This window comes from Esox lucius, chromosome 21, assembly GCF_011004845.1.
Source record: "Esox lucius isolate fEsoLuc1 chromosome 21, fEsoLuc1.pri, whole genome shotgun sequence".
Classification (NCBI taxonomy): domain Eukaryota; kingdom Metazoa; phylum Chordata; class Actinopteri; order Esociformes; family Esocidae; genus Esox; species Esox lucius.
In genome coordinates this window covers 16,846,968-16,870,123 of record NC_047589.1, presented here as the reverse complement: position 1 = coordinate 16,870,123, position 23,156 = coordinate 16,846,968, and the positions used below count along the sequence as shown (strand labels likewise).

Below are 23,156 nucleotides of genomic sequence, written 5' to 3'. Positions count from 1 at the left end.
AAAAACATGGTGGTCAGCACAGGGGTGAAAAACTATACAGTTAATTACCTGTTTTAATTTGTTTGAGTCCAGACTTGATGAAATAAAAAACGGCTCAGGTTGGGCTGCACACTGAGCTCAGTTTCCTTCATATCATGTAAAAGAACATGGTGAAGTACAGTGTCGCAAATGGCATTAGACACTGTTCTACCTCCGATTCCTCTCACTCGTCCACCTCCTCTCATTCTTCCTCTTCCTCTCCCACTCTCAAATTAAATCCATTCCAAAGTACTGTGACCCTTTTTATTCATGCCAACATCCTGATTGCCTGTTGACGAATTATGCTCGTCAGTGTTTACAATCTGACAACTGTGTTAAGGGTGTTGGAATTGTGATGATTTGGGTTATTGATTGGCAGTTATTTTTACATGACAACATGGTGACAATTATGTTTTTACAGAGGGCTGTGACAGGTGAGTAGTGCTTAGAGGTTTAGGGTAAATGGACTTCCTTATGGAATTAAGCAAAATGATTTGAGGTATATTGATCATAGAAGAGTTTTTGTGGGTTTGTGATAATGAAAAAACTTTATTAGACCACTATTTCATATCTCCAACAATGGTCCTCACAAGACCCATTAAGTACATGTCCAGTGTGGAAGACGGAACATTTTCACCATTTAATAAGAAATAAACGATTCAATCGTTTGTATAACAGTTGATAACTTCAGGTTTATTTAGTGGATCCACTGGAACAATTATCAAAACAAGACAGAGTACAAGTACAGAGACCAACAGAGTTTCATGGCAATTGTTCTGATTAGATATTATTGCTTTCACCTCTTTGAAACCCTCATTGTCAGCTCCCAAAATATTATCTCTTATGCTCAAGTTATATACAAGAAAATAAGTTGTCATATTAATAGGAAAACAAGATAGAACTCTACACTGTCATGGCAACAATAGTTCTAGGTCAGAGTTACCCCTTGTCTCTGTCCTGCCCCAAATGGAAGAAACAGAGGAGAGACAGGCAACCTCACCTTGGAGACCTCTGGAGCTGGGCCATTGATAATTAAGGTTGAGGCCTGGTGCCTTCGGTTGTGGCCATAATCACGTCTAAGAACACAACATGCTGACCAGGGTCTTCTCCTATCCGTGGCGTCTGTGCACAGTCTAAAGCAATTGGGGCCAATTCTAACACAGTCCATTTACTACACTGGGTTTAACATAGCGGTTAAGCAGATTTCTGATCAATAAACAGAATACAATACAAACAGAAGAAACATCTGTTCTCAATACCAGCATAGAGCTCCATCCTCTGTCCTATTCATATAATGAGTCCAACTGGTCTGCACTGGGTTATGTCCCTATTAGTCCAAGAGGTGGTCTAGCTTATGTCTCAGGTCAGCATCTTCAAACCTCAACAGGCAAGTGTATGTGTGGGTGTGTGCATGCGTGGGTGTGTACAAAAGCAGCCCTCTATAACCCTCTACAGACAAAAGACAAATACCTGTTAAGTGCATGAGAAAAAACACTGACACTGTATTCACTCAGCAATACATATTTTTAGACATCTTGTTATAAAATGGGGCCATATATTTGTCTGAATTGTATGACATGAATGTGTCTTACAACACTATAAGCTACACTTTACAAAGTGCATTATGTTTTCAACATATTACCGTGTTAATGAGTTTCCTGGTGTAAGATAGTAAGGCACTTATTACATGTTCTCCTTCAATAAGCAAATATATATATATAGGTAGTAGAGGATGTGGCCAATAGTGGTCACACAACCCAGGACAGTACAGAGGTTATAGTAGGAGAGGAAATGCCATTCAGCAACAACCCATCAACAACCCAGTCTCCCATCAGACTTCAAAGAGCTTGGAAAGAGTGAAACATCATGAGTGCTTTATTTGTAATCAGGAGACAATAGAGGTTTTTATAAATAATCTATTATCAGTACAATAGGACTCTCAACTTGGGGATAGCATCCTTATAGGAGGGTTCTGCTGAGTCATATCGCCTAATATATCATTTCCATTTGTGTTTCATAACTGAGCAGCAATACTGTATGTCAGATCAATGTTCAATACTAATTGATTTGACCTTTTGATATAAAGAAACATTTATTGAATCAACTAACAGCAAAATAATGTGGCAGATATTTTGTAAAAATCTGAAGAAGATTTTATAAAATTTTATAAAAGTCCTACAAGATATGGTGGAACAAAGTGTACACAATGTCTTCTCCAAGTCTAGTGCTATAGAACAGAACACCGGATACTGGTCGTTATAACGGGTCATTTTTATGGTGCCCAGGGGAAAATATCACTGTGATCTCATATCAAAAGATCCCGGCACAACAGCAGATTAAATATCAGCAATCTAAAGAAGAGGGGGATGGATGCTGGGGTGGTGTAAGCTCCTGATGTGTAAGGAGAACATCTGGACACCTGGCCTCTTCTGATAATAATACACTACATAATTGTGGGTGGGTGCTTATATTTTCCTATTTTGATGTATGGTGTATTTTATGCATATGTGAAATGTGTTTCGGCATATCTCACACCTTCGGCCGTATATCACCTATCCTTTCTTTCATTCACATTTCTGGTTTGGAATTCAAAATGTCCCATTTCCTCCTCTTTTGTGTCATTCTGTCCTCTTTGCTGTCTCGTCTATCTTTCACCATCTGTCTCTTCTTTCCCTCGTGTCCTGTCCCTCTCCTCGTCCCTTGCTCTCTGACATAAAGCCAATCTCGCAGTCCAGCAGATCAAACTGTAGTGAACCTGTTGAAAGGTACTAATTACTGAGATCCCATTTGAAATTCATCATGCTGTTTGGACAACGGTCCAGGAGGCACAGGATGAGAGGGTTCCTGTCACCGTGACAACAGGCAGTAATGGAGATGGTGGACGGAGAGGATGGATGACAGGGATGCTCCTCCTCCAGGGTTCTTAACACCAAGACTTTGATCTGGCCTGGCACTCATCCCTCTGTCCTGTCTACACAGCTGAGGTAAGACAAACACCCTTTAAAATATCTATCTATCTATCTCTCTCATATAATATATTTATCTACGTTTCTATCTGTCTTTGTATATCTATCTATATCTTTCCATCTCATTACTTTGTAGAAATTGAACAATTTCTAAAAGGTATTTGGTCATTTTATTGGCTGTATTAATGATTGATTTCTGTTAATGGATAAGTGATTCAAGCCTCTGATTTCAAGTGGTTTAGCAGTGTGTCAATTTGCAACAGATTACACAAACTAACTAGAGAACAGACGTGAATCTGAATCTGAGTCCGACATGCCCTGGATCTCTTCCAGCCTCCGAAGTGTGCTTTCCATGAAGCCCAGGAACTTGAAATTAAACTAATCCTTATTTTGTTCTTTTAAAGCATATCTTTTTTTTTTATTATTCACTGAATGTGTGTTCTACATTTTTGTGGGACCATATCAGAAATAAGTATTGTTTTAAATTGTGTTATCCCTGTCACATTTTTTTAAAGATGCATGCATCAAGAAGGTGCTTTATTTTTCCTGGCAAATAAAATCAAACATTTAAAGAAATGAGAAGAAAACATAGCATTATTCATTTCTAAGCTAGCCATTTCAGACAAAGGCTGCCATTTCCCTGACGTGTTGGGTCTTTACATTGACATAACCATACATAATGGATGTATGTGGGTCCAGACTGAGATTGAGCTGTGATATGTGATCTGGGTCCAGACTGACTGGAGAGGAGAATATGTCTACAGGCTGTGGGTGTGTGAGGTCGCCCCCAGAGACAACGGAACACAGGCTGCTGGGACGACAGGAGCACCACTGTGAGTATCGGAGAGGGGGAGACAGAGGGAGAGGGGGGAGAGAAAGAGGGAGAAAGAGGAGCTCTCTGCTGAGACCAAACAACACAGTGACAGATGGCAAGACAGCAGCCAAGTCTGCCGACTGTCACCCACGATGCCTCTGTGTATTCATGATGGTGATTACGTATGCGTAGATCCACACACAGGTGCACGAACATGCACACACCCACCAACCCACCGAAACACACATACACACACATACACACACAGCATTTAAGAAAGACATTTTATTTTTGACCAAACCATTAAACTAAACTTAACCTAACCTCAACCCTAACCTTGACCTTTCCCATAAACCTTCATATGCATTTAAAAGCTGACTCATGGCTCGCAAGTAGTTCAGACAATAGAAACTGCCTTTCAAACCAGACGTTTTCCATGTTCTTGCGATGAAGTTAATAGTAGCATTAAACAACGATATCTCATAACTCCTATCTGACTCACGGTACATTTCTGTGTGACAGATCAGATGATGGAGTCTGGGGGCACCCTGCTGGAGCCAGGGACAGGAATGACCAGAGATGTGAAAGGGAAACACTGTCCTGAGGCTGTGTATGCAGAGCAGCAGCCTAATGAACAGGAACTGAAGAAACCACGCAGGAAGGATACACCCGTTCTCAACACTCCCCCACTCATACCAGGTCAGTCACAACCTACAGTTTCCCTCTCACTCTCTTGGTGTTCAAGCCACAGTGAGCCTTGAATGAGGTTTTCAAATATATATATTATACAAAGCATTTGGGTCGGTCATGCAAATGGACAGAAAGATACAGATACATAGTTATTTTTTCATGAACAAAATCAAACATAGGAGACACACAATCTGACAAACAGATAAATCAAACAGACAAAACAGGAACAAGGCAATATTTCCCAATAATAAGGTTGGATTTTGAGTGATGGAAGCTTGGCCAATCTGAGCCAGCCCACTAGCAATTTGAGTTCCAGACGATAAGCTGCAGCCCCTCGCCATTTGAATGACATCAAGAAAGATGCACGGTGAAAGGAGAAGTCTGGTTCTGGCCTGTCCAAAATCCTCCAGTGAGATTCTGGAGGTGTGTGTGTGTGTGGGGGGGGGGGGGGGGTAGTGGCACAGCATAGCAAGAGGGAAAGTAAAAGACTGAGAGAGACAGACTTCGAGAGAAAACATTATTTTCTCTCAAATACACGTACAGTTTGTAACATAATATACAATTTTTAGGGACCTGTTTTGGCTGGCAAGCGCTAAATCAGAACTAGTGGTGAAATTAAACACGTAAGTAACATAAATTGTCTATAAAGAAAGGGGTGAATGATTCCAGGACTCTTTGCCACTCCTTTAAAGGACAGATTTCAGTGAGGAATTTAGCTTCCAACAAAGCCCTAGCTGTTTGGATAGCTGCCATGATGGCAGCGATATTTCTTTGGGTAGATGTGCCAGGCTTTATTGTTGGCGCAGTGAGAGGGAAGTGTCTTGCCAGAGGGTAAGACCAACCAGAGCCGACTGGAAGACTCTTATTCCAGGAGGTTGTGTTGACTAGGTGGTTCCAGAGTGTGGGACCATGACTCCACAGACCAGGGCATACCCTGGCTGGGCCTTCTCTCTTCTTTCGGGCTACATTGGCATGTTGTAGTGCAAATTTTGATGCACCAAAATGACCTGATCAGGTGTACCAGCATGGTCAACGTCATCAGCAGTGAACTGTAAAATAGTGGTAGTGATATATTTAGTGTAAGCTCTATTACGCTTACTTTGGGGATGTATGGATATGGATACTATTATGTGCATGTATTATCACATGGCCTTGTGTGTTGATGTTGCTGTAGTAACACGATTGTCACTATGAATATGTTAGCATTCTTATTTCTATTCAAATGTGTCATTTGCCTTCATCAGGTGTGAGGCTGACGAAAGGAGAGAAGAGAATGATACACAGGGAAGACGAAGAGAAGGATGGAAAAAACTAGAAAATCCATTGGATGATCCTGCGTAACAGTTTTCTGTGGGGATTGCTGTTTTCAGTTGTTATATTGATTGCTAACACAGTATTTGCAGTAAGCCTGTTTATTAAAAGTAGACTTTTTTGTGGCCCATTCCTTAAGTTGTCAATGTAAAACTCAAGGTGATACATCTAATCGAAATAAATTGTATTACATTCACATTTCAATCATATGATGCAGTTAACATGTTACTTGTACTTACATTACTTTATGTTGAATTTACATTGTTTTTATGTCAACAGCAGCTGCTATTTAGATGTAGACTACACAATAAAAAAAATCCCAAGCGTTAACATAAACAATTAAGTGCGAAAATATCTGATTCCATGTTATGTGATGTTCAGTGTCCAGATACTTCATATTTAAAGCATTAGTTAGAGTAAATGAAATAATTAACCTAATAATCACCTATTCTCTGGGTGCAGGTTTCTTTTGGTTGCACCAGGATGAGTGAGATTTTTTTGGATTGCTATGTCAAGTGATGTCACCTCCTGTGAGGCCACGTCCTGTGACATCACTTCCTGTGAGGCCACGTCCTGTGACGTCACTTCCTGCGGTGCAGGCAGATGCGCTGAAGTTTTCTGACTCTGCTCCTAGTGTCGATGGGCTTGCCCTCAGGTCTCTTCTCCCTGTCCTTCTCTCTGGAGGGCAGTGCCAAGTAAGAGTTGGCACAGTAGCTGGGTCTCTTGTAATAGCGAATCAGGTCGTAACCATCATTATATGTGTCTGGAAGAGAAGAGGTCACAATGTTCAAGCGAAGTAGTCAAGGTTTTGGTTGCTTTTGTACCCCCTGTGCAGATATCCAGTGTGTGGTGCAGACCTGGGTACAAACCCTAAGGTATGTATTTTACTTTAAAATACATTTTGAAGTACTGAGACTATTTAGATATGTCTTAGTTGAAAAGACAAATACTTGAACATTTTAATGTATTTGAAATAATATACACTGACTTAAATTCACTCCTATGCATAAATCTCAGGCATTTAGAAGAAAAAAAATATGTATAATGGCTGTTAGTTTATAGTAAATTATCTGTTCAGTAACAGTCTTTGATTCAGATGACATTAACTGAAAATACTAAAATACACCAAAACATATTTTAAATAAATGATACAATACACATGTACTCAGGTTGGTCGGATGTATGAGTCTATATTCTAATATTTTATAATCCATTGTTATTATTTTATAGGTAGAAGAATGTTCCCTGTTTAACTGACTACATGGACATTTAATGTGATTACATGCAGAGATCACAAAGTAAAATGTCAAAATACTGTAAGACAAAAGTATCAAAATAAAATACATAATTTCCCTTTCTATGTAATTCAAATGCAGGTATTTTGTAACTTGAAACACAGAATACATCTGCAAGTAACCTTAACATTAACATATCTGGTAATGCTACTATAACTTTTATTTTAAAATAATTAAATAAACTTTTTAAATGTAATAATAAATAATAATTTTCCAATAGATTATGTGTATTATATTTAAAAAAATCCCCACCCTACAAAAATACCAGTTTGATAGAAAGAATATTGTAAATTCCAAACCAAATTCTCTAAAAAGCTGTTACATCAACAATGTGACTGTTCCATCATCAAATACATCCAACTAGTGTAGGCCACTAAAATGCCAATTAAAAAGTTAACCTGAAGTTTAGATTAGCAGTTTATATATGCAAGTACGTGTAAAAGAAACACTGCTTATCTCTGACACTGTTTGACTAAATAGTTTGACTAAAAGGTCTGGACACAATGAAGACAAAGAGTCGTGATCTGAGCCCTTTGAGTTCAGATTTATTGTCACAACAGTGCACTAACGTAGCGTTGGAACAAACACCACCACCTGGCCTGCTGCACAGTTTGGTATTGGTGTGTGATCAATAAAATCTTTTCAGTTCAAACAAATGAAAACATGAAGACCACGAGTATAATCATAAAAAAAAACGATGAAAATAATTTTGTTCCATGAGTACTACTGTTGAACAACAGTACTCATAGAAAAAACATGTGAATGGCTTCAAATACATTTAAGAAATTAAATAGGAGGGATATTTGCTTACAAACAAACAAAGTTCAACATATTTTCATCGATAGTGCCATTTTTGAAAAAGGGGATCACAGAAAAGACAATAAATGGCTAACAAACTAGCCTGGCAATACCAACTCCTAGGTGTTAGACTTACTGTACTGGCAAGTTATACTTCAATATAAATCTGACTAGCACATTAGCAAAGAAAAACTGGCTGTATAAAATAAACTTAAGATCATGAGCTATCTTGTTCTTTTCTATATCCTTTATATCTTTATCCAGGGTGCCAATAGTTTTGATGTTTAATGTAGAAGCGTACGGCACCATATTTACCTACAGTACACGTGCAACATCTATTGAAGTATCTAGCATGTAAATTAGCTACTAGCTCCAGTATTTGCTTTGGTAAGAAAAGAAACTTGCTTGCTTAACTAACCAAACTGTTATCCCAACATATTGTAATTAAAATTGTATTCAGTGCCAAACGTTTCCAATTCAACATCTGTTTCCAAAAGCGAAAGAAAAACATAGAAAATGTAAAAATAGACAATAACATTGAGAGTTACTGTGCAGTTATACAGGTTATTGTAGGGAAATAAGGCCTTCAAGCCAATCAGAGTCAAAAATTCAACAATGCCATGGTATAAACTAATATTAGAATGATTAGTGATGCCTGATGTGGTGTATAAATATATCTCATCTTCTAAAGTAACGGTGGTTCAGCCTAGAAAACAAATCCACAGTGTATATTGCTCCTATCTGGATCTGCTGAGTTCTTAACTTCCCTGGGAAAGTATAATGTAGCTATTGTTAATGTTCAACTCTCAAAACCTTCCAGTGGTGCACGCAGTGTATTTGAGTTTATTTAGCAGTTGTGGAACCTATGTCTTCTGAGGTTATTACTGGACTTTAGGGACTGAGTCCCACTAGCCTACATGCTAGCCAGGCTAGTAGCCCCGTGGATCAAGCATGGGAAGACAAGCATGCAAAACTTTCTCTGCACCACATTTACAACAGCCTTCTGGGGTTTGTTTTACCATGTTCAGGGATTCTTTACTTTGTCAAAGATCCACAGCCCAGTTAACAGACATTAAGAAATAGAACATTGAAATATATAAACAGTTCAATGTGGCACTGTTAATATAAAGTGTGCAGTGTAAATATAATCGTAAAATAAAACAAAAAACAGCCTCTCTCTTAGTATGACAAGCAAATAATTATTAGACATTATGAAACAGGATAGCTGCCACTAAGTATTAACAAACACTAAGCACTGACATAATCTTGCACTAAAATACACTCACCTAAATGATTATTAGGAACACCATACTAATACTGTGTTTGACCCCCTTTCGCCTTCAGAACTGCCTTAATTCTACGTGGCATTGATTCAACAAGGTGCTGAAAGCATTCTTTAGAAATGTTGGCCCATATTGATAGGATAGCATCTTGCAGTTGATGAAGATTTGTGGGATGCACATCTAGGGCACGAAGCTCCTGTTCCACCACATCCCAAAGATGCTCTATTGGGTTGAGATCTGGTGACTGTGGGGGCCATTTCAGTACAGTGAACTAATTGTCATGTTCAAGAAACCAATTTGAAATGATTCGAGCTTTGTGACATGGTGCATTATCCTGCTGGAAGTAGCCATCAGAGGATGGGTACATGGTGGTCATAAAGGGATGTACATGGTCAGAAACAATGCTCAGGTTGGCCGTGGCATTTAAACGATGCCCAATTGGCACTAAGGGGCCTAAAGTGTGCCAAGAAAACATCCCCCACACCATTACACCACCACCACCACCCTGCACAGTGGCATGATGGATCCATGTTCTCATTCTGTTTACGCCAAATTCTGACTCTACCATCTGAATGTCTCAACAGAAATTGAGACTCATCAGACCAGGCAACATTCTTCCAGTCTTCAACTGTCCAATTTTGGTGAGCTCGTGCAAATTGTAGCCTCTTTTCCCTATTTGTAGTGGAAATGAGTGGTACCCGGTGGGGTCTTCTGCTGTTGTAGCCCATCCGCCTCAAGGTTGTGCATGTTGTGGCTTCACAAATGCTTTGCTGCATACGTTGATTGTAACGAGTGGTTATTTCAGTCAAAGTTGCTCTTCTATCAGCTTGAATCAGTCTGCCCATTCTCCTCAGACCTCTAGCATCAACAAGGCATTTTCGCCCACAGGACTGCCGCATACTGGATGTTTTTCCCTTTTCACACCATTCTTTGTAAACCCTAGAAATGGTTGTGCGTGAAAATCCCAGTAACTGAGCAGATTGTGAAATACTCAGACTGGCCCGTCTGGCACCAACAACCATGCCACGCTCAAAATTGCTTAAATCACCTTTCTTTCCCATTCTGACATTCAGTTTGGAGTTCAGGAGATTGTCTTGACCAGGACCACACCCCTGAATGCATTGAAGCAACTGCCATGTGATTGGTTGATTAGATAATTGCATTAATGAGAAATTGAACAGGTGTTCCTAATAATCCTTTAGGTGAGTGTAAGTCCCAAAAGCTAGTAAAATAGAGACATAGAAATCTACAGGGCAATACTTTAGTGTATTAATGATATCTTATATAAGGCTAATATTCTTCCTTCTGGAGCTTTTGGGATTTTTAGTATCTAAGCCCACTGTTTTTCTATCTTTGGTCAAGGCAACAGGAATTTCTACACAGTGAATCTGGAGGAGGCCATTGGAAAACCCCCAAAGATGATCCATGCTGTACTATACATGTTCTAGTCTGTTTCCTGCACAACATTATAAGCTTAGATTCTTCACTTTCTAAATCTAATTATGTCTGGCAATCTATTCAATGCTTGTTTGTATGTTTATTTTTAGTTATTTCCTTTGTTTTTGATATATAATAATTACATTAACACAAAATAGAAATGCATTAAAAAAAAAAGAAATTATATATATATCTGTTTATCAACATGGATCAGTCAGAGTCTTAGTTTGTTTAACAAGGTTCTTCACATGTAAGTTGAACAGCTGGAACTAAAGTGAGTCTCTCAATCTAATTGTATCCACATTAGAAAACATAAATTATTTGATGCAGCAATGCATTAAATGAATAAAGATGTTAGAATAATGAGTTGAGCTGCAGAATCTTAAAGCAACGTCAAGAAAAGTCTTGGAATTGAAGTGCAAAGGTAATTTGGGGTTATGCAAACCCCAAAGAGACAACTCATGATAATGAATTTCACAATAAGTGAAATGAGCAACATCGGCCATCTTCGCCAATGCAGATAAACACTCTACATCGTCAAGTCATGGAAACATTTGACCTTCTGGATACAGAAAGTAAAATGAAAACATCATATATATAGATTACAAACTATACAAATTAAAGAATTAATAAAACCTCAATTTTATGTATAATAAATACATATTATGGTTAGAAACAGAACTGGCAACAGAGGCAACAAAGAAACTTGCTAAAAACGCTCAGAACCAGAGAGAAAAAATATACAGTTTACATAAATAAATGAAGTATTTTTATTATACACACACACACACATATATATATATATTGTGCCTCAAAAAGGTAATCACATCCCCATGGACCTTTCCACATGTCATTGTGTTACAGGAAATCTAAATTATTTTAATTAGGGAAAAAAAGTTACAAATAATTGACTGCAGTATTCACCATGTTTGCTATGACACACCTAAATGAGCTACAGTGCAACAACTAGTCTTTACAAGTAACATATTAATTTAATGGAGTCCACCTTTTTGAAATTCACGTGTTTCCCATGATTTCAGGTTAAATCCACCTGGCTCAGTTGGTTAGTACAATCCTTAACAAAAACGACATAATGAAGATGAACGGACATTGAAACCAAATGTGGAATAAGGATCAATCAGGCATAAGCTATTAGAAGATACGCAAGGCGGTCCATTATTAAGAAAAACTGAATCTGTCTACAACAGGCCCTCCTCAAAAAGGAGTTACCATATAAGAAGTACACTAGTCAGGGTACTAGTTGCTGGGAGACACTGCATACAGCAACAACAGCCCAGGTACTTCATAGAAGTGGCTTTTATGGGAGAGGAAATAAAAGCCATTGTTGAAAACTCATATAAAACTCATTAAACCTTGGGTAGAGTTTGCAAGAAGGTTTGTTGTGGGAGACCAAGTGGAAGAAGCTTCTATGGTCTGATGAGACCAAAAAATAGCTAAGCACTGTGTTTGGTGCAAGTCAAATACCCCACATCATCCTGAGAACACCATTCTGACAGTGAAGCCCCCTGGTGGTGGAATCAAGCTATGGGGATGCTTCTCTGAATAAGTACCTGGAAAGCTTGTGGAGATTGAGGGCATAGAAATTACATAGAAATCCTGAAAGAAGACCTGTTGAAGTCTACACATAGACCTGGGACTTGCGAGAAGATCAACTTTCCAGCAGATCATTGACTGCAGACATACAGGCAAAGCTACACTGGACTGGCGGAAAAAGCGAAGGGTCAATGTCCTGACATGTAAAGCTGATAGATATGTGCTCTACCAAATATTGACTAAAAGGGTGAATACTTATGCAATCATTTATTTTCTGTGAACAATTTATAGAATGTATTTTTCACATTATGGATTTTTTGTGTTGGTCAGTGGAAAAGTCCAAGGGGGTGAATATTTTTGAGACACTGCGTATATGTTGTGTGTGTATATAAATATACAAATATACAAATATATATATATATATATATATATATATATACACTGTATATGTATACACACATATATAAAAACAGGAGTAGCAAACATACCGAAATATATTTGAATTGTAACTGAAATAAATTTCTCCCTAGTAAAGTGAACATGTTTATTGTGCCTGCCTTTATAACATGGGCTCACCAATGCAAGGCTGAGAGCTCTATAAATTCTGTACATATGTTGCTATTTATGTGTTTTTTTGATTGTTTCTGGCAGTGCTTGACTTGGACTAAAACCGATGCTGGTACTTAGATTTGGTGTCAGTACTTTTAATATCGAAGAGTAATTGCTCTGCATGCTTTTAAGTCTGGATTAAAAAATATTCTCAATTGCATTCAAGCATCTTGGTAAATATGTTTTCAGGACCCAGAAATTAGGAATTTGCTAAACAATAATGTGTTTTCAAAATGTAGCTGCCTTCTCAGAACAGAAATACATTCATCAAAACTATATATTACACCATTAAAATCAAAAATACATTCATCAACATAACTATTTTCTGTGAAGTCCAAGAAACAGAACAGAAAGTATAAAAAAATATTTTAAATGTAGCAGATATTAATCACATTTTATTTTATAATCAACAAGTTTACATCGTACTTTAAAACGATGCAGAATCTTGGACTATTAGCTTTTTTATATATATATATATTTCACCAAACAATTTCATAAACATCTAATCAAATGTTATTCTGGATTAAAGATAAATTGAAGAATCAGCACATTTTGTATAAAAATCATGTATCAGTATCTTCACCAACCAATTCCATACAGTGGGGAGAACAAGTATTTGATACACTGCCGATTTTGAAGGTTTTCCCACTTAGAAGTCTGTCATTTTTATCATAGGTACTCTTCAACTGTGAGTGAAGGAATCCAAAACAAAAATCCAGAAAATCACATTGTATGATTTTTAAGTAATTCATTTGCATTTTATTGCATGACATAAGTATTTGATACATCAGAAAAGCAGAACTTGATATTTGGTACAGAAACCTATGTTTGCAATTACAGAGATCATACATTTCCTGTAGTTCTTGACCAGGTTTGCACACACTGCAGCAGGGATTTTGGCCCACTCCTCCATACAGACCTTCTCCAGATCCTTCAGGTTTTGGGGCTGTCGCTGGGCAATATGGACTTTCAGCTCCCTCGAAAGATGTTCTATTGGGTTCAGGTCTGGAGACTGACTAGGCCACTCCAGGACCTTGAGATGCTTCTTACGGAGCCACTCCTTAGTTGCGCTGGCTGTGTGTTTCGGGTCGTTGTCAGGCTGGAAGACCCAGCCACGACCCATCTTCAATGCTCTTACTGAGGGAAGGAGGTTATTGGCCAAGATCTTGCGATACATGACCCCGTCTATCCTCCCCTCAATACTGTGCAGTCGTCCTTTCCTTTATGCAGAAAAGCATCCCCAAAGAATGATGTTTCCTCCTCCATGCTTCACAGTTGGGATGGTGTTCTTGGGGTTGTACTCATCCTTCTTCTTCCTCCAAACATGGCAAGTGGAGTTTAGACCAAAAAGCTCTATTTTTGTCTCATCAGACCACATGACCTTCTCCCATTCTTTCTCTGGATCATCCAGATGGTCATTGGCAAACTTCAGATGGGCCTGGACATGCGCTGGCTTGAGCAGGGGGACCTTGCGTGCGCTGCAGGACTTAAATCCATGACGGCGTAGTGTGTTATCTATGGTTTTCTTTGAGACTGTGGTCCCAGCTCTCTTCAGGTCATTGACCAGGTCCTGCCGTGTAGTTCTGGGCTGATCCCTCACCTTCCTCATGCTCATTGATGCCCCACGAGGTGAGATCTTGCATGGAGCCCCAGACCGAGGGAGATTGACCGTCATCTTGAACTTCTTCAATTTTCTAATAATTGCGCCAACAGTTGTTGCCTTCTCGCCAAACTTCTTGCCTATTGTCCTATAGCCCATCCTAGCCTTGTGCAGGTTTACAATTTTATCCCTGATATCATTACACAGCTCTCTGGTCTTGGCCATTGTGGAGAGGTTGGAGTCTGTTTGATTGAGTGTGTGGACAGGTGTCTTTTTTACAGGTAACGAGTTCAAACAGGGGCAGTAATACAGGTAATGAGTGGAGAACAGGAGGGCTTCTTACAGAAAAACTAACATGTCGGTGAGAACTTGAATTCTTACTGGTTGGTAGGTGATCAAATACTGATGTCATGCAATAAAATGCTAATTAATTATTTAAAAATCATACAATGTGATTTTCTGGATTTTTGTATTAGATTCCGTCTCTCACAGTTGAAGTGTACCTATGATAATTACAGACCTATTCATGCTTTGTAAGTGGGAAAACCAGCAAAATCGGCAGTGTATCAAATACTTGTTCTCCCCACTGTATGTTCAATACAAAGGCTTGTTTGCACATAGACTTTTTGTGGAAAAGTGGAGGAACAAATGAAAAGGGTGTACAACCCCATTTCCAAAAAAGTAGGGATGCTGTGTAAAATGTAAAGAAAAACAGAATGCAATGATGCGCAAATCATTCAAACCCTATATTCAATAGAAAATAGTACAAAGACAACATATCAAATGTTGAAAGTGAGACTTGCTTCTTGAACAATACATGCCATGCCCACTTGAATTTGATGCCAGCAACATGTTTAAAAAATGCTGGGACAGGGGCAACAAAAGACTGGAAAATGTGTGCAATGCTAAATAAAAAAACTTGGTGGAACATCACACAACTGATTAGGTTATTTCAGTGGTTCCCAACCAGGGGTACTAGGACCCCTGGGGGTACTTGGCCTCTCCACAGGGGGTACTTGAAAACACTCATGACACCATAGACTTACTAGTGAAATTAACATGAGGGGGTACTTCAGGGGGTTGAAAACTCATATAAAACTCATTAAACCTTGGGTAGAGTTTTCAAGAAGGTTTGTTGTGGGAGACCAAGTGGAAGAAGCTTCTATGGCCTGATGAGACCAAAAAATAGCTAAGCACTGAGGTTTGGTGCAAGTCAAATACCCCACATCATCCTGAGAACACCAATAAAAAAACTTGGTGGAACATCACACAACTGATTAGGTTATTTCAGTGGTTCCCAACCAGGGGTACTAGGACCCCCAGAATCTGGGGGTACAGTAACTGAAAAAGTTTGGGAGACACTGGGTTATTTGGTAAAAAGTCAGTAACAAAATTGGGTATAAAAAGAGCATCTCAGATAGGATGAGTCTTTCAGAAATAAAAATGGGGAGGGGTTCACCACTCTGTGAAAGACTGCGTGGGCATAAAGTGCAACAATTTCAGAATTACATTTCTCACTGTAAAATTGACAAGAGTTTGTAGATCTCATCCTCTATGGTACATAACATTAAAAGATTCAGAGATTCTGGAGAAATCTCTGTATGCAAGGAACAAGGCCAAAAACATTAAACCCAGGCACTGCATTAATCACAGGCATCATTCTGTAGTGGACATCACTGCATGGGCTCAGGAACACTTCTGAAAACCGTTAACTGTGAACATAGATATTCACGTTGTCTACCATGCAAAGATGAAACCATATATAAACAAGATCCTGAAACACTGCTGCCTTCTCTGGGCCCAGACTCATTTAAGATTGACTGAGGTGAAGTGGAAAACTGTCCAGAGGTCAGACGAATCAAAATGTGAAATAATTCTTGGGAATCATAGACATAGGCGAGGGACCATCCTGCTTGTTATCAGCTCACAAATCAAAAGCCAGAATCCCTGATGGTATGGGGGTGCATTAGTGCACATGGCATGGACATCTCTGAAGGCAGCATTTATGCTGAACATTATATACAAGATTTGGAGCTGCCATCCAGACAACATCTTTTTCAGGGAAGGCCTTGCTTATTGCAGAAAGACAATGCCAAACCCCATTCTGTCACGTGTAACAGCAGCACTGCTCCATAGTAAAATAATTTGCATGCTAAACTGGCCTGCCTGCAGTCCAGACCTGTCAACCACTGAAAAAATTTGCCACATTATGAAAAAGACGACAAAGGAGATCAAGAATTGTTGAGCAGCTCAAATCCAATATCAAGCAAGAATGGGAAAACATTTACTTTCAAAACTAGAGCAATTGGTCTCCTCAGTTTCCAAATGCTTATAGAGTATTGTTAAAAGACGTGATGCAACACCGCGATAATGCCCGGTCCCAACTTCTTTGAAACGGTAGCAAAATTCAAAATGGGCATACATTTTTCCATAAATAATAACATTTCTCAGTTTTAACCTTTTATATGTTGTCTTTGTACTATCTTTAATTAGATAATCATTTGTTTTTATTTCCAACTTTTTTGGAAACAGGGTTGTATTTGCCTCAGACCACTCCAAATGTATTTTACGGAAGGCTATCTGGTTGTAGATGAGGACGTTGGATTAGCACAACATTACTCAAAAGTAAAGGAAATGTAACAAAATATTCTCAGTTGCCTAGACCTTTCCTAAAATATATTTCACATTTTGCACAAGTGGGTCTATGACAATAATCCAGGCACCAAGGCATGACAATCAGAAAGTCTGAAACCATTATTGTTCTGCTAGACCTTTCTAAAAACTGCTCTTATGTAACTGAGAAGAATTGTAATGTACAAGTGGAACAGGCCTCAAGCAGCAGAGTTTTTGTGAGGAGTTGGTTCTCATCTATTATAATTTTTTGCCCAAGTCAAGCACTGTTTTTTTCATGTATATTTCATCTGCATCACTTTTTTTATCTACATATTTTTTTAAATTTCTGATTTCTGATATTTTTATAGCTTTAGTAGTTTGTTTGGCCTTGCTAGCTAGCTTTGAATAGGATGAGATAATTTTTCTTTCAACAACAAATCATTGCTCAAGTCAGAGGACTACAGTAATGGAAATTACTTTCAGCACTGAAGACTGCAGACTGCTCTGACTGTTACTAGCAGTGAGGTGAGAGTAGGGCCAGCTGTGACATCACCCAGTGGGTGCTGCAGAAGTATAATGTTAGTAGCAAGCTATCTACAAAGCCAAAGGCACAGAGAGGACGGTAAGGTGCACCTACTGAGGCTAAAGACCTGATTTCATGGCTGTGATAGAGGCTCCCTCCTCAAGAACATCTATACTTTAAACATGCTTTTGCAAGCTGTGCAAAAACTCATAGCCATGATCCTGCCCATGTCTTCTAAAGTTTCTTGATACTGTATCTAATGTATAACTTTTTTCTGTTGCCTAATGTGAGACAATACACAATTCAGCATTATGCTTATATAATTTAGCAGACACTCATGTCCAGAAGAGCTTACAGTGCCAAATGTGTAAATTTTAGTACTGGCCCCTGATGGGAATCAAACACAGAACCCTGGAGTTGCAGGCACCATGCTCTACCAACAGAGCTACCAACCTGGCTAATATGCTTGAATAAAGAAGTCGATTTAAAAAACAGTCATATAATGTCATCACACTAGTGTTTTGAATCAATCAGACCTGCACTGTGGAAACATAAATCAACTACACTCTGACAAATCTATTATAGCTATTGAGTATGTAATGAATCAGTCATGGTTCTCTTAAATGTTATTTCTTTCTTAAGATTTACCATAAAATTGGAATTATAATACTGGAGTGTTATACGTCAACACAATTATATAATATTTTTTATACACAGATGCTGTATCATAATTTGACCCATTCCTCACAGCAATAACATATTTCTACAGTAACATGACATGTGAATTGGTAGGCGGATTATAATAAATGGACACTTTTTGGAACTGTGGCATTTTTCATTAGCATAATCAATCAAATCTTTACAAGGCCGTATCTAGCACTCCAGAAACACTGAGGTCATGAGTCGCAACACAAATCCCTCCCATCCCCAAAATTGGAATTAGAATCTGTTTGAAAATATGAACGTTGAATACATGATCTCTTGAAAAAATATAATGCTTAATCTCCCATTATGAATTAAGTGTTAAATTAAAACCCAGAGAAAACAGCTGATGCCCTTTACTCACTTGAATTCATACAAAAAAACTCCCCAGATAAACAATGACAAATTCATCACAATAAATATATATATATTACAAGACGCTGTCAATTTGGGATTTCTCTATTGGCAAGTCAAAAAGATTATATCATCTGTCCTAACTTCTTGTCCCTTACTGTTTCTTGCTTCAGGGTCAATCACTATATTGATATATTCACAAAATATAATTCTACCCTTGTAATTTACTGCCATACAGCCAAGGGCATAGGATCAGGGAAGACCTGACCCCCCAATGTTAAAAGCAGGTAAATTGTACCTCACCCCCCAAAAAAAAATTTAATACAAAGAAATATAGCTAGTTAATTAGCACCACTGTCCACTCTAGTTTTGTGTAGTTTAGATAAGTTGCCATGCTCCTAATCATTTTGATGTCACTGTTTTTATGATATTTATAGAGATGAATGACATTTAGCTGGTTACAAAATGGTTATTGTAAAATAACAAAAAATCTTCATTTCTCTAGCTACCTATCATACCTGTCCCCTGTATTGTCAGTCTTTTCAACAACTACTCCCCCACTGCTAGCTGTGACTCTTCATCACCAGTAGCAACTGGCAAAGAATGCGGGAAAGTCTTTGCTAATGGAAACCATGATCACTGCCCGGCTGGACTTCACAACACACAGTCATCATGATCCAAATCATGCAACAGGCGGTGATCTTGTTCCTCCCGTTTTTATCACTTTCATTCAGCGTGTAAAAAAGAAAAATCGAAAGAAACAGAGGACATGACCTCGGTCTCCTTAATGGTAGATATGGGCCTGGGTCTGTATTGCTGAAGTACATATTACAAATGTACAAGTCTTTAAATCTTAGATAGACTATGAATTAGTAATAACAGTATGTTCAATTTAAGATACGGCATCTGTACACAATTTTGTACTACTGATGTGGAATCAGAACATGTTTCAATGAATAAAACATTACACTTTCAGATTTCCTATGTACATTACATTTTATGACCGGGGTTAGGTTTACTTAATTTAACTTAATTTAATATAAGCTAGTTAGAATTTTCCTATTTAGAAAGTGCATTCTATTAATGAAATGCAAAGTTAAAGCACAACCAATCCAACAATATTGTACTGAATGCGATATAAATATGACAACCATCGTTTGTTGAATTTCTTCATTGCTCTGTTGGAAAAATACCAATAGATTCAACATTCTTCTTAGATTCAAGATGGGACACAGCACACAGAGCACATACACACACAGAGAGGTCTGATGGTCCAGCATAGGCCCTTCTTCCATCCACCAGAAGTGTGTAGCTGTGTAGCAGTGCGAAGAGGCGGAGGAAAGAGCGCATGGCCAACCAAATGTTCTTCTGGAAGAGTCAAGCTTGGCTAGAGGCCTGGCCAACCTGACAACATGTACTGTCCTTTAGCCTTAATCTGATGGGTCAGTATGCGCACGCGCCTACCCCTCTCTGGGTGGCAGAAAGGGCCGGTGTATCCATCACGGCTCAGGTATTGGCAAAGGTCAAAATGTTTTGGCTAATGGTGAACGATGACATGGCATTTACCATAAGGACACCTGGACTAGCAAGTTAAGCTTCCATTCGGGAGAAAAACATATATATTTTTTTATTACTGACAGCAAAAAAAAGCAGAAGAAAAACTGAATTCCACCAGAGCGAGATAAAGTTAAACTAGTGTAAAAAAAACAAACAGAAAAACAACAACAGTACATATAGCAGAATGTGGTCTGGAACGTTAGACAGAGAGAGCTGTCCCCTGGGAAATGAAGTCAGTTTTGGGGGGAAATGAATGGGCAGTTAGTTTGCATGGGACAAAGGAGCGGCCTCCACTGCTCCAGGTGTTAGAGACGCAGATGAACTGTGGTCAGAGTCCTCCTCTTCCGTATCTGTGGGAGGGGAAGAGCACATATGGCACACTTAGAACTTCCTGCTCCAACTTCTTGGCATGCTGGGAAAGGGGGAGGGGTTGAAGACACTGTAGTCTACTGAAATGGAGGGGTGCTCTATGCTCTTAACATAGGTACAGGTTGGGTGGGTGAGTTCCATAGTCAGTTTGAAAGTCAGTCGTCAAATGCAAGTAAACAGCTGAATGAAAGGGATCGGACTATGAAAGAGTGGTTGCGTTTGCCTGGGAGAACAGATATGAAAATCAGTCTGATAAAATAGATAACGTGTTATGTATGGAGGCACAGTGAAGAAGTCCCTGTCATGAGCAAAGATGACTACAGACAACCACCACTGAACACACACACTGTCCCCATGGTAACGTGAAAGACTTTGCGAGGGAGATGGAGAAAGACAGTTGGCGGTGAGGGTGCGAGTGACATTAGACACGTTTCCTCTAGTCAGTCCGAGTCTTGCATTAGAGACCTCCTGTTTCTGAAACCATTCACATGACAGTTCAATTGTACTATTTTATTAATTGAGGGGCTATGTTGTCATGATGTCATTATTATTCGTAATTCAATATCGTAGCGTGTAAGTCCATTGCCTTCGGAATGTATTCAGACTGACAGCATTCATGACCAACAGCATTCATTCGGTGAACCCTGGTGCACTGTGGATGGGGGAGATGGGGGGGGTGACAATAGCCCCATCCACAGTGCACGAGGGTTCACCGAATAGTTTGATATATACTATGGCCTTTTCATTCACCAGGTCTCAAACCAATTGAACACCCAGGCTATGGGAGATTTTGGGGCCAATGGTCTAAATATTTTATTACGCTTGGTTATCGCATATTTATGATTTTTTTTATCTATTTAATCAATCATAGGTTAAGTATATAAACAATAATGTAAAGAAAGTGGTCGTGGTTTGAATACTTTCCAAAGGCACTGTATCTGACCATCTACTTTTAAATAAATGTTTCTACACACTGAAATATGGAAATGCAGGACATAACTGCAATGTTTTAAATGTGATTCTTCCAAACCTTGTTACTACCAAAACGTTGTCTTTTTCATTTTGCGTTAAGAAGAGGGCACATATATATTTGTGGAAACGTAGCTAAGGTTCACCCTGACGAGAAGGAAAATACTGTTTTACCATCCGAGATGTTTTTCTCACTGTCATCATCAGAGCCAGAGTCAGTGTCAGGTGAGTCTAGCTCCTCTGGTACTTCCCCTGGAGTCAAATAAAACACCAGTCATCAACCATCACATTGCACCAAGAACAGGGTGCAGTGGGGGCTACGTCGCCGCGCGGAGTTGGGAGTTTAACTTAATCAAATGTCTTCAAGGCCAATCTGCCCAGATCTAACCTGAAGGGCTAAATGAATGTAGCCTAGCGGTAGCCTAGTGCTCAAGAGTGGTTTGCCAGTAAACGAAAGTGACTGATTCCAATCCTCAAAAAAGCTGGAATAATCTGCCCTCCTGCACCTGTGATAGGCAACTAACCAGAGTAGTTGCGGAAAATAAGAGTGTTCTTCATCATAAAGTACTTACCTGGTAAAACAAGATAACCATAAAATTCCCAATGCAAAGAGCAGTGTTCATTTGTGTGTTAGCCTACACATAGGCTAACCCTAAACCTAACCCTAACCCTCAATTGATGTCTACAGTGCATGAAGAATTGGTACGGTTAGCCTATGTGTAGGGGTTAGGGTTTACGGTAGAGAACAGCAATAACCCTGGTCAAAAGTATTCTCAGAGAATTAAGGCCATTTGAAAGGCAAGCGCCATCCTCTCCCTTAGGTGAACCGATCACAAACATATCTGTCCTCAGCACAAATCTGCCCCCAACACGTTTAAATAAGTGAAACGGACAAGTGCCCCACTGAATGTACTGTATTCACAAGTCACTGAGAATACAAAAGAAATAACTTACTTTGAAAAACGATATTGATACGGGATGTCATTCCAGAACACACCTAGTGGTTCAATTTTTTTTTATTGACCAGCAGGGGTCAGCATTTTACAACAAACCCTTCAGAAGAGTGGCTGAGGATTCGCCTAAAACATTAACAGATGTTCACTATCACTGCTGGGGCGAAAACAATGGATTTGAAAGCATCAAAAATACTTCTTAGCTTATGCAAAAGGAGCATTAAAAATACATTTTATTGATTGATTATTTATTGACACATACCATTTAGAATGTTCTGATTGTTCCCTGTGCTGGTTTCAGCCTTGGGCTCTGATTGGTTCGATTCTCGGCCCGGTCCCGATATTGTTGTTAACGTGTCTTTTTTGGTTCCTGTTCCTGATGGGCCAACGCTACCCCCTGGATCCGTGTTCCCTTCTTTCTCTTTGGGCTGTTCCAGCACCACTTTCTTTTTCTCCCACTCAACTTGAGTCCCTTCTTTTTCAGTAGTGTTTTTCTCCCCCTTCATCCGCGGCGTTTCTTTCTTCTCTTCCACCTTCTCCTCTGACGCGTCTGTTGTTCCAAACACGTTCCCCTCTTCCGTCCCCTCCAGCGATGCCTTCTCCTCTGCCTCTCTTTTGGTTTTCTCCTCCAGATCTGTCAGAGCGACAAGTATTTTGTGTGAGTGAAAGAGCCCTACTCCACCTACTCTTTAACCCACCACCTTCCTTCTAAGCCCTGTTGAGGCTTTTGACTGTACATCT

General features: G+C 39.1%; 2 protein-coding genes across 9 annotated transcripts in view; one reads left to right on the top strand and one right to left on the bottom strand.

The window, feature by feature from the left end:
* Nucleotides 1–2,860: 2,860 nt before the first annotated feature.
* Nucleotides 2,861–5,846, top strand: ppp1r17 (protein phosphatase 1 regulatory subunit 17). Of its 3 annotated transcripts, none has more exons than XM_010899020.5 (4): nucleotides 2,861–3,002; nucleotides 3,720–3,817; nucleotides 4,321–4,497; nucleotides 5,733–5,846. In XM_010899020.5, exons 2-4 carry the CDS (start codon nucleotides 3,739–3,741, stop codon nucleotides 5,801–5,803), a joined length of 327 nt encoding a protein of 108 aa, XP_010897322.1. In that variant the 5' UTR covers nucleotides 2,861–3,002; nucleotides 3,720–3,738; the 3' UTR covers nucleotides 5,804–5,846. The 3 variants fall into 3 exon arrangements, 2 of the variants coding, with proteins under 2 accessions (XP_010897322.1, XP_019897527.1); XR_002195875.3 differs by having other exon boundaries at nucleotides 2,968–3,002; nucleotides 3,749–3,817; XM_020041968.3 differs by lacking the exon at nucleotides 2,861–3,002 and having other exon boundaries at nucleotides 3,419–3,817.
* A 304-nt stretch (nucleotides 5,847–6,150) lies between these two features.
* Nucleotides 6,151–23,156, bottom strand: part of pde1ca (phosphodiesterase 1C, calmodulin-dependent a) — a 114,371-nt gene continuing 97,365 nt past the window's right edge. For 3 of the 6 annotated variants that reach the window (XM_010899021.4, XM_010899023.4, XM_010899025.4), the window contains 2 exons: nucleotides 22,678–23,049; nucleotides 6,369–6,562 (listed from right to left, as the gene is read on the bottom strand). In XM_010899021.4, coding sequence (XP_010897323.2) covers nucleotides 6,381–6,562; nucleotides 22,678–23,049 — 554 coding nt within the window. In that variant the 3' untranslated portion in view covers nucleotides 6,369–6,380. Of the gene's footprint in view, nucleotides 6,563–16,850; nucleotides 20,475–21,636; nucleotides 21,715–22,677; nucleotides 23,050–23,156 lie in introns of those variants that run through there. The other 3 variants (XM_010899022.4, XM_010899026.4, XM_010899024.4) reach the window with 3 other exon arrangements.

Excerpts from the sequence above, each read along its gene's own strand:
- ppp1r17 (XM_010899020.5), top strand. The coding sequence starts at position 3,739 with ATGTCTACAGGCTGTGGGTGTGTGAGGTCGCCCCCAGAGACAACGGAA. Across the intron at positions 3,818-4,320 it reads GGGACGACAGGAGCACCACT|ATCAGATGATGGAGTCTGGG; the intron begins GTGAGTATCGGA and ends TCTGTGTGACAG. Across the intron at positions 4,498-5,732 it reads CACTCCCCCACTCATACCAG|GTGTGAGGCTGACGAAAGGA; the intron begins GTCAGTCACAAC and ends TGCCTTCATCAG.